The 12252-nt window shown below is 39.0% G+C and overlaps 1 protein-coding gene across 1 annotated transcript in view; it reads left to right on the forward strand.

Annotated features, from left to right (window-relative positions):
* The first annotated feature begins 1697 nt into the window (after positions 1-1697).
* The window catches only part of micu1 (mitochondrial calcium uptake 1), a 39652-nt gene continuing 29097 nt past the window's right edge, over positions 1698-12252 (forward strand). The window contains exons 1-3 of the mRNA XM_061745537.1: positions 1698-1786; positions 8489-8653; positions 9710-9893. Of these exons, the coding sequence (XP_061601521.1) occupies positions 1785-1786; positions 8489-8653; positions 9710-9893 (351 nt within the window). The 5' untranslated portion in view covers positions 1698-1784. The remainder of the gene's footprint in view (positions 1787-8488; positions 8654-9709; positions 9894-12252) is intronic.

A 12252-nucleotide genomic window follows, 5' to 3' on the forward strand; every position in this document is an offset into this window, starting at 1 on the left:
CCCACCTCTAGACTACCACCCCCCTCTGTCCACTGTTGCCTACTGTCCAGTGCCTGTTCAGGACAGGGGGACTGAATCAAAATTGATGCATTATGTTGGCTTGGTTCGTTTTTAAGAACTACCATTGTATGACTGCAAAAAAATGAACTGGATTGAATTGGATTATGAATGGATTTAACAGAATTAGATTAATGGGCATAACTGAATCGATCTGGACTGCACAAGTAGGACTTAAAGGGGACCTATTATGGCATCTAATACCTATTTTAAACAGGCCTTGAATGTCTTAAAAACAAGTTTTTGATTGTTTTTGCTAAATAAAGTAGAAATTCAGCATCTGAGCCATGTCTTTATCTTCCCATTCTCTAACCTCATTATCTATGCAGGATTCTGAGTGGGCGGGGCTATGATAATGTCACTGTGCTGATTGGCTGCCTGAATGACGCGATACACCGTTACGAAAAAATGGCGGAAGCTCCGGCCGGCGGAGTTACCGTGTCCTAACTGCATGCGATGTGAGTGAGCGTCAGTGACAAAATCAATTCCATTGCTTTATTTTCTATTGACTGTCCTAACTGGCCACGAGTGACGCAGCGCGACGCAGTGCGGCGTTTTGAGCTGAACATTTGTCGGACGCCCTACTTCTATTTTCTTCCTGTCGCTCGCATTGAAAGCCGGTTGAAATCGCTGTAGGAAACAGTCATGGATGAGGAACGGCTGATCCAGTTAGTTGAAATGAGAAGTTATCTCTATGATACCTCCTCATTTCACTACAAAAACCTCAATAAAGTGGCAGCTGGCTGGAGGGAGATGGACAGAGAGCGTCCGATGTCACGCAGTGCGATGCGATAGTCCGACGCTTGCATGCAGTTAGTACACGGTGTTAGTTGTGGGCGTGGTTTGCATTTTGGTTACGTAACGACGGGAGCAGAATCTGAACGGCTCGTAGAAGTCACATGACACTGGACGGCTCATCCGGGCGGCTGTACAGACACTGCAGAATTTGGTTGCTTTCCTCCTTCTCTGAGTTGGCAGGCTGAGGGGAGACCACTTTAAATATGTCAAAGCAAGAAAAAATTTGTTTTTCATAATAGGTCCCGTTTTATTAAATATTAATCACTTTTCTAAGCGAACGGCGCTAACGCAGTTCAAACAGCAGGTGTATCCACCCCTTTAATCTGATTGGTTTACGAGTAAGTCGTGTTTTATCCACTGCTCTGCGTCCCCCACTAGGGGTGCACTCTTATGATTGGCTGGAACAAAGAAACACATCTGATTGGTTGCAGATCCTTCTGTGTAAAAAAAAACGTATTTGTGGATTGAGTCACGTCAGTGGAGTCTCAAAAGTCACACGCAAATCCAGCGCAGCTCACAGACAAAAAAACGTTTGTAAATCAGGTTATATTTGTGTGTGCATCAAAAATACATTTGTATATCTTGTCCTGCGCACGTGTGAATTGTTATGTGCATTTGTGAAACGGTCTGTGCATTTGTAAAACTTGTCCTGTGCATTTGTGAATTATGAGACTGTTCTAGCTCCATACCCTTTAAGTTAACTTTCTTTTTTCTCAGTAAAGTATAAATATTCCAAAAAGACTGATATCAACAGTGGGCGGGGCTACGGTGTCTGTGTGGGCGTGGTCTTGACCTGTGTGGGCGGGGCTACTGGGTCTCGCCCCGCCCACTGTCTGCAGACACGGAAGCGCTTCATCTGTGCAGCTGGACGGCTGCGAGCGCCGATTACTTTATCCTCTTCAGACCGATTGGTGCCGTTATCGTGCTTAATGTGAGTATAATTATGACTTCCCGAGCTGTAAGACATATTTATGAAAGAGTAGAGTGAAACTAGTCGGTGTAATAGCAGCGCACTGAGGTAATCATGTATTACAACGTTGACTTACTAGCAAGCGCTAGCTCATCATGCTGCTGAGCTCGGTGTCCAAACGTCAACAACTTCTACAACATTTGAGCTGTAAAAGTAGACCAATACTGGTTGGAAGACAGGCAACCGCTAAGCCCAGTGTTACTGCGAGGGGTGGTCGTTCATTTCTGGCTAACTTTAGAGGCTCACTTTTCCACTGCAGTAAATAAATATAGCAGTAAGATAAGTCATTTGTTATGAAGCTTGTCGGTCAAGATGTGCATGCTGTTATTTATGTGCATAATGTTGAAGACCCCATGAAAACAACGGTGTGCCTCCTTGTTGGTTGTCTGGAGGATTTATTTATTAATTTAGAGCGTGGTGCACTTATGACATTTACAGGACTGTCTCAGAAAATTAGAATATTGTGATTTTCTGTAATGCAATTACAAAAACAAAAATGTCATACATTCTGGCTTCATTACAAATCAACTGAAATATTGCAAGCCTTTTATTATTTTAATATGCCTGATCATGGTTTACAGCTTAAGAAAACTCAAATATTCCATCTCAAAAAATTAGAATAGTCTGGGAATCTTAATCTTAAACTGTAAACCATAATCAGCAATATTAAAATAATAAAAAGGCTTGCAATATTTCAGTTGATTTGTAATGAATCCAGAATGCATGACATTTTTGTTTTTTTAATTGCATTACAGAAAATAAAGAACTTTATCACAATATTCAAATTTTCTGAGACAGTCCTGTAAGGAGACTATAATTTACATTCAAATGAGCTACATCTACCATTTGCTGTGAGTAAATGATATGCTCTTATTACCTAAATTGGGGTGATACAGATATCTCAGGTGGACCCTTGGATTTGTCTGTACTCTACTTTTTAGGAATCATTGGTTCTCATAAAACTGGGCTTCCAAGTCTCGCCAGGTCATCATGCAGTGATTCTGTTTAGAATCAGAATCAGGTTTATTGGCAAAGTCAGGTCAAACAAGACAGGGAATTTGACTCGCTCACTGTGCAGTAAATAGACAAATGACAGCTATACATATATACAATTTAAAAAAAAAAAAAAAAAAGTGAAAGGTGCAGCAGTATGAGGTAGACATGGTTATTGAAAGGTGGTTATTATTATTATTATTATTGCACAGTTTTATTGATTGATTACTCTGAGACTCTATGAGTGTTGAGAGTTCATCAGAGCAACAGCTTGGGGGAAGAATCTGTTTTTGTGTCTGGATCAGTTATCAGTTTGTATCAGGCAAAATGTCCATCCATCCATCCATCCATCGTCCGCCGCTTATCCGTTCCCGGGTCACGGGGGCAACAGTCTCAGCAGAGATGCTCAGGCTTCCTTCACCCCAGACACTTCCTCCAGCTCTTCCGAGGGGAGTCCGAGGCGTTCCCAGGCCAGCCGAGAGACATAGTCAGACATAGTCACATCAGGCAAAATGTCTCGATGGATAACCCACAGTAGACATAGATTTGACATTTGCGTTTATACAGTTAATATTACTTTTGGGCAATGAGAAAAGCCTTGCTTCCGTGTAACTGCACTGTTTGTAGTAATATTCTCTGTCATCTTTTCACCTTATTTGATAGCGTTTGATAGAACATTGAGGTAACCATTCCTACAAAGGATAAATGGGTATTGTTCAGATTGTTTGATATTATGTGAGTCAGGACCGAGTTACAGAGCTTCAAGATTTATGTAGTTTATAGTAGTTTTTAAACTGACATGCCATATGGTTTGTTCCCTCGGTTTCCCGGTCTTGCCGATTTGCTCTTTACAGCATCAGGAAAATCAGACCCCACCTGACAGAATATACGGAACAGCTCTTGGTTCAGGCGCTGGTCATGTCACGCATTGACTACTGTAATTCCTTGTTGGTCGGCCTCCCTGTGTGCTCAGTTAAACCTCTGCAGATGATCAAGAATGCAACAGCATGTCTGGTCTTCAACCAGTTCAAGAGAGCTCATGTCACTCATGACTCATGTCAAAGCACTGCTTTTGACTTACTAAACAATTACCCACATGGCGCCTGCCTACCTTCACTCCTTCATCCAGAGCTACACTCCCTCTCAACAGCTCCGCTCAGGCAGTGAAAGATGCCTGGTGCTTCCACCACAACGTGGCGTAAAATCAGTAGCTAGAATCTTTTCCTCCATTGTTCCCGATGTAAGAATGTCCTACCAAACTCTGTCCGATCTGCAGGGTCTGTACCTACTTTTAAGAGCAAGCTGAAGACTCAGCTCTTTAAGGATAATTTCTGCAGTTAGAAGATTTGTCCAGCTCTTTGCAGGACTCAGCACTGAGAAAGCTGCATGCACTTATGCCAAGATTATATTATGATGGTGTCTTTTAAGACTTAGTTTTCTTGTATAAAGAGACTGTTGTGTTGGGTGGGACGGGAACACTTCAACAAAAAACAATCTAGCACTGGCACGGCAGCACCTGTGTCCAACTGACTCACAGCAGTCTGACCAGCACTTATACAGCTGGACCCTCATATGTGATTTCTTGCTTGTGTTGTTCTCAGATGTAAGACGCTTTGGATAAAAGCATCTGCTAAATGACAGTAGTAGTAGTAGATCAAACAGGCTTGGCCAGATGTTATTATACATATAGGACAATACTGGATGAATCATGTGTATAGCACTATCTGTCACCGTTAGGCTGGGTTTAAACTGTCAGATCTGTGTAATGTAGCCAGTTCTTGTATTCTGTTATTATATTGAATTATTACAGTTGATGCTGTAAAAATCTGATAACCTCTTAAGGATCAATTATGGTAATGAATGTCTTAAATAGCCTAACTTTGTCAATGGGAAGTCCCTTCAGCGTCCTCTGACAGTCATGATTCCACAACCGAGTAATATTGGGAACCGCCCCTCACATCAGATCAATAGCAGAAGTTTGAAACTAAATAAAGTATACTGAAAGTGTAAACAAATGATCTGAAAGTGTTTTTTATATGTATATAAAAACACCCTTAAACTGAGAAAGATCTGCATTTGATAGAAAAGATGATGAACTGAAAACAAACAATATATATATATATATATATATATATATATATATATATATATATATGTATATGTATGTGTATATCTTACATAAAAACATATGGTCCAGATTTTTATTCCACTGTTATGCCCTTTAAAATTTGCATGCAGCTGCCTCTAAATAAGAAGATCCCACTGTCCCACCGCACTTTGACCATTGTCACGTAAAATAAACCTTGGCAAGATATTTTGTTTTGTGGTCATGATCAATGGATCTCCAGAGAATCTGGCTGCCTTGAAAGGTTAAAATGAGCAACTACTGGCTTCCAGGGTACTGAGGCAGCAATGAAAATATCTTTGCTGGTACTCCTGGGCCTTTAGGGGTGGCTCTGGATCAGTGGGTACAGTTGGTTGTCCTTCAGCCGGAAGGTCGTGTTTCAATCCTTGGCCTAGTCCCATGCCGGAGTGTCCCTGTGAAAGACACTGCACCCCTGATTACACCGAGATGTGCTCATTGGGGTGTGATTGGAATGTGATAGGAATTTCGTTTAAGTAAAAAAAAAAAAAAAAACATGTGTAGATGCGTGATTGTGAATGGGTAAATAAGAAATACAATGCAAATCACTTTGTAGAGCCCCAATAAGGTTAAAAAGGCACCGTGTAGAGCTTTTGTCATATACTGTATGAGAGGAGTCTCATTTCTGTTTTTGGTAATACAACGAACAGCAGTAGTCTCAACCCGAGATTAGTTTCACACTTCTCAGCTTGTTTTGGTAAAACTGTCTTTCTCAGGAACTTTTTTTTTTAGATTTTAGATTTTAGATTATGAGGAAGTGATATAAATTGGTAATGGCAAACAATAATGTGGATTCACCAATTCAAATTTTAGTGTACAAGTTAAAAACAGAAAGAAACAAGTAAGAAGTGTTTTTTCGGGCGTTGCTGTCTTTTAGGGTTGTAACTTCCTTATTAGAAGAATCAACCTTTTAAAATGTCAACATTGACCAGCCATTGGCTCATCATACACACAACAAGGAAATCCTTTTTTTTTCTATCTGAAATATAGCAACCACTTTAATATTTTGGTAGATTTTGGTCTGTGCTCTATTTTTTTTTTTCAGCCTGTATCAGATGACTTTAACAAAAGCCTAGAGAATTTAACAAAAGGACTTCCATCAATGCCTCCTAAAATCCCTGTTGCGAAGGTTTCTTTTTACCTTGATACCCATCTATGTTGAAATACAGTTTACCATATGATTTACTATTGTAGCCACTCAGTGGAATGTCAGAGATGCTTTTTAATCTACTCCTCTCTTCTTGGTTTTTATATGTATAGTATATTGTTTCAGTCAGTCACTATTTACTGCAGTTATTTGTTCCTGTACAATGTATTATTCTGTGTAAAAAAAAAAAAAAAAAAAAGAAAGAAAAAAGGAATATAATCCAAAAATGTGTCTGCTCCTGAGGTGGCAGATTACCACAACCACGTCTGGAAAAACAAAGAGTGCCTTTTAATTCTGCACATATTATACTTTGTTTATTTGTGAACCAGCAAGATTGTGATTTTGTTCATCAGTGAATGTGCTTGAGTTTCTGTATGATTGAGTGCTAGCCAATTTGTTGTGACTGTTTGGAGTTTCTCTTGAAATTGGTTTTTAGTGTGTAAAACCCGTTGTTGGTCTAGTGTGCCTGCATGGAATGCATCCTAGGAGTTACTACTTCTGGTTGGGAGGATAAGAGAGCTGTGTGCGTGTCACAAAGTTCACTGAATGTAAACCTAAGATTGTCCTTTTTGCACATTTTATTTGCGTATAATCTCCTTTTCTTTGTTGTCATACTTGTAGAAAAGTGAACACTGGTCACTCTATCCTGTGTTTTTCTCTTCATCGATCTGTTTGATCTACTTTTAATCAAGCAAGTGTCATTTTATTTTTGCAGAAACCCTCGTTTTAAGTTTAGTGATAGTTCAGCTGGCTATGGAAATGTAGCTGATAGCAGAGGAATGAGGGGAATTGGTGTGTAGCATCTCAGCAGATGGAAAATCAAATTATAAATAACAGCTTCCACCACTTAACGATGTGCCAAGCAACACGGCAAAAGCAGCTCTCTGTCACACCAGTGCAATGGGATTTTCAGAGTTGCTGAGCATGACCCCTGAGGAATACAAAAAAAAAAAAAAACACAAGGCAAGTGAAAAACCCTCATAGCGGGAGAAAAACCTTAAGCCAAACAGTGGAAAAGAAAAACTCCCCCTGAGTGGAAAGAAATCTTGAGCAGGACCTGGCTCGTTGGGGGGGACCGTCCTGCTGAAGGCCAGCTGCTAGAAGAAGAAAAGTGGAGGGAGACCGAACAGAGAACAGAGAATTACCATTATTATTTGTTGCCTAGACCAACTCTTGCCTGAAAATATACGTTTTTTTGTGTTTAGTTCAGAAAATAAGGACCATAGGAGGAAATTTGATTTTAAACATCCGTTGGCACGAACTACTTTAAAACAAACGTGTATTTCAGTATGTGGTGTAAAATTATGGAACTCCTTAACAATTGATTTAAAGGATTGTAAAAATATTCACCAGTTCAAGAAATTGTATAAAGACAAGATAATCAGACAATATGAATTTAACAGGTAAAATATCTTTTGTTGTTTTTTTGTTTTTGGTGTTGTTGGTGAGTTATTGTGTATGTTTTCTTATTTTTTGTTTTGTTTTTTGTTTTATTTTTTTTTTGGTATTATATAAGCAGTGACTGTTGAACAGACGGACAGACCATCTTCATATGTATTGTTTTATTTTTTTTTGAGAAAGGGGCTTGTAATATAAGGCTTTCTTCTTCTTGCCCCTTTTCGATCATGGAATGGAACATGTATGTTAACTACCATTTCCATGATACGGAATAAATAAAATTGAAATGAAATGAAATGAACTCTGTTGTAGCATTTCAGCTAAACATGTTTTTTGATGTTAGTGTTTTTGAAATCATTCAGAAATTCTTCATGGGTTTTTCCTTTTTCAGGCTTGTAGATGAATGTTGCTGAATACTCCAGTTAGCACGTGTCATTTCTTCATTTTTCTTCCTGGTTAGACCATTTGACACTTGGTACCTGGGTTGTTAATAACATCCACAGGTGATGGCTAAAGGCCTCTGTGATGGGAACTCGTCTGTCCTGTAGTTTTAAAATTACACACATGGGAACTACAGATACACACCAGTAGCTGTCAGCTTAATTGTTAATCAGCTTTCCGTGACACTTAAGAATTAAGTGGCATTATAGTTGAAAATGAAGTTCAGGGGCTTAACTTCTGCAACGGAAATGAGTTTGAGTTTTGCTTCTGTTTGCGTCTGTAGAGGAGAAAAGGGGCTTAAAGAGTGAACTGTTCCTCTTGAGATAAGTGTTTATCATGTTTTTGGTCGATTGTTTCCAAATCTTTAACTAAAATTTCAATGGCTTATGGGACTAGGAAATGTATTGGTGCAGTAATAGAGCTTTGCTTAATTCATGATGTTCAAATAAGTTATGTTGTTGTTTTTAAGTCATTTCTGTGCATATGCTAACAGTTCAAAATATGAAAGCAATGTATTGATTCTGCCTTTGTCTCACTGCAGGATGTTCCGATTGCGGGCATTATCCGCAGTTTCGGTGGGGCTGACCCAACTGTCCCGCCGTTATTACCGTGGAGTAGCGCAAGGGCCTGGTCGGAGGAGGCTGATGCTGGCAGCCCTGGCAGGCGTGACAGGTGTATCTGCTAGCGCCGGACTACTCTGGAAAAGGTAGAGCTGTTTAATGCACCCTTGTGTTTCTTTATGCCAATGATTGGGTAATAATTGCATTATTCTATCTATCTAAATATTTTAGTTGTTATTTATGGTATATTTTATACATTTTACTGTCTTATTCCTTTAATTAATTAATACATTTTATGTTTATGTTTTATGAAAAGCACTTTGTGTTACATTTTTGTATGAAAGGTGCTTTACAAATAAAGTTTGATTTGATATTATGTTGCATATCAATTTCAGGACATTTCAATCTTTCGAATGAGCGACGTGTGCAGTTTGTTGTCGTCTTCTTTCTCAGCATGATAGACAAACCAAGTCTTGATAGCATCAGTCTCACAATAAGAGTGATTTACGTCTTATTTCTTTAGGTTTGCGCTTTTATGGATTTACTTTCCTATTTAAAGCAACCGCCCTGTCTATGAGACACCTCTGAGTCTCTTATACCAGCCTCCTCTGTCGACCTCAACACAACAGCAGATCTGATTAGTTCTCTGAAGCAGTTTGGCTTTTTAGCATATTCCAAATTGAATTAATCAATTTATAATGTTTTTATGGCTACTTATTAATAACAATGTTGTTGTTTTTTAGCTAGGGCACAGTGTTATAGGAGCTGGTTAAGGTAGAAATCTTTGGGGACAGAATGCCTGTACTGCCGGAGGCAGAATGATGGATGATACCTTACAGCGTTTGAGACTGATGGGATGGGACTGCTCCAAGCCTTCACCTCTGGCTTCATTCTTCTTATGTCACATTAGATTGAATTATTTAGCCAATCTCGCACGGACCAAGCTTCTTTTTTTTTTTTAAGTATTATTATTTTTATTTATTTTTTTTACTATTATTATAATTATTCTAATCTTCAATTTAGTCAGAAATATGGTCAAGTGGGAATTTGTCATGATAGATTTCTTAGCATTGCATCTAAAAGCTTAACTTATTTCCATAATTTTCCTTGGTAGAGATAGTGTAATACTTCACTTGTGTCACAGCATTTACTGTCTCTCACGTATTGATATAATTCTTGTGTGTTTCTGTCTTTTAAAACAGAGCATATGCTGATGCAGGCCCTTCTGTTCGACACTCAGAGCAACCAAGTGGAGAAGAACCTGATTTTGTTAGAGATACAGAGTCTGAGAAATCAGTGGAGCCGAGCAGCGGTGATGAGGACGGAAGCGAGGAAGGTGGAGAGGGGAAAAAGAAGAAGCCCCGCTCAGGATTCCGTGACCGCAAGGTGATCAATAAACGATAAACCTGCAGCCGTTCAGTCAGTCACCAGAACGGTGTTTTGAAAGTTTTCCTGATCAATGTCCAATATGCAAACACAGTATATTTGGACAGAATATTTAGAGGGGGACACAGAGGAAATCGTCATGCATTTCTGCTGTCATAAACAACAAAACTGTACCGCTCTGAAGGTTTTATTGCTGTTAATTAGGCAGCAGATGACGGAGGATGAACAGAAGAGCAACCAACGGTGCTTGATTTGATGCCAAATGAACACGCTTCGCTGCTCAGTATTTTATTATTTGAGAAATGAGGAAAAGGGTTGGAACAATAGATGCCATTTTTAAAGATGAAATGTGATGCAGTTGCACAGGTACATGTGAATTATGGGGGCAGATGGGTAAATTGCGCAGTCACTTTTCCCGCAGCAGCAGCAGCATCCATAGTCTGTTGAAACCATAAGTCCGGGGAACAGATTTATGCTCTCACTGTCCCTACTGAGCCGATGTCTTTGGAGTTTTACAGCATGAGTGGATGAGGACTTCAACATTAAACATAGTTGTGTATAGTAGTGTCATCCAAACAATGTTTAATGTTTAGGTCATCGTCCATTTGTCTGGAATTCTGTTTATGGCCTTTTCATTCTGCTCTTTTTTTCCTAACATGTTTTTAAAGTTGATCATTTGAATATTTAAATCAAATGCAAAAGTGGACAGCAGGAGGACATTTTTACTCTCGGCATTTATTCTGTGTTTTTCTTTCTTTCTTTTCCTTTTAAATTGAAACATACTTTTGTATAAGATTGCTTAACAATCTCTAGGGAAAAAAGGTGATGTGCCTACGACGCTAAAGACATTTAAAACTAAACTTTAAAATGAATAGAACTTGAATTTCACCTCCCTAAATGTGAATGTTTGTTAAATAAAGGAAATATGAGCTGAAAGGTCAAAGAAAGCAAACATCAGTCTGATTCAGTTTGGTTTACACAGAGCTCAGTAGGCTGCAACTCTGAGAGAGATGAAAACAGGGAAATAGCACAGTATCAAAGGTTAAAGTTTTTTATTTCTCTCCAGACTCAAGCTATTTTCACACAACTGTTAACTTTTAGTCACAAAGGTTTGAAGTTCATAGTTAACCCTTCTCAGCATCTTTACAGAGATCAGCATCATTTTGTCCTGTGTGGACTGGGAGGAAATCGGTTTGTGAATCCAAACACATTTGCTGGTGTAATAATTTTACCAAGGGTCTTAGACGTGAATTAGTTTGATATGGCAACATCGCAACAATCAGCATCCACGCAGCACCAAAGCAGCTTCCTGCCGACTTGATTTTCATAAAGGAGGAGAAGTCCATAAAATGATGATTTTCAGATACGTGTCCTCAGATCATGATTTGGGAGTTTAAGTGTAGGTATCAAAGACTAAGCAAAAGAAAGATGGAAAAAATAAGACATCAGAAAGATTTAGCAGATCCGGGGATGTTATGATGTGATGTTGCAGTTATGGAGAGTCATCTGAGCCGAGCTTCTCTGTCACCAACACAAAATTCAGCATCTGAGCTCTGCGAATAAACTAGGACAGTTTGACATATTTTTAAAAACAAGTCTCGTTGATAGATCTACTCTGAATAGAAAATACCGGGAACAACTTGCACGGTTACGTTGGTTGAGGGAAAGTTCCGAATTTAAAAAACTGAACATTTCTGTAGCTGTAAACTCTGAAGGCGGCTCATTCATGCTGTTGGTTTGTGTTACAGCAGCTGGCATGAGGAACATTTCAGTGCTTGATGGATGATACGAATGAATTAAATCTCCCACAGTTTTAGAGCAAACATATCAGGCTCTCAATCCACCCGTGTGAAAAGCTTGATAGGTAGATACAGTAGAAGCTGAGACACCTTTCCATAGTGATATTCTTATATTCAGCTTTTGAAAATGGAAACGATCTTGAATCAAATTTTTTAAGAAGAGGGTCGGCTTCACTTTTTATGCTCATCTGCGTATTTAGCCATCGACTGTAGTAAAATGTGGAACATCTATGTTTCACAGGCATCTGGAGGTGTTTGCTTCTGCCTGTGACATACAAATTTCCCCAACGGATTATTGTGGATTGATTTAGAATAATCAACAGAAAAGTATTTAATAATATCTACAAACCTTCAAAATAAATTATAGATTGATCCGTCTCTGCGGCTTCCCGCTCACAAACTCTCCGTTGTCAATTTGATCTCAGTGACAGCCCGAAAAAAATGTTTGAACGAGTTTGAATTTTTCCGCAGGGAGTCGCTTTACTACTCGCAATTATTTCCGCATGAAAAAGCACCTGTGTGGATTATCTTCAAAAGCACGCGCTGCACTGTCAAGTTTC

The sequence above is a fragment of the Cololabis saira genome, chromosome 17 (genome assembly GCF_033807715.1).
Source record: "Cololabis saira isolate AMF1-May2022 chromosome 17, fColSai1.1, whole genome shotgun sequence".
Lineage (NCBI taxonomy): Eukaryota > Metazoa > Chordata > Actinopteri > Beloniformes > Belonidae > Cololabis > Cololabis saira.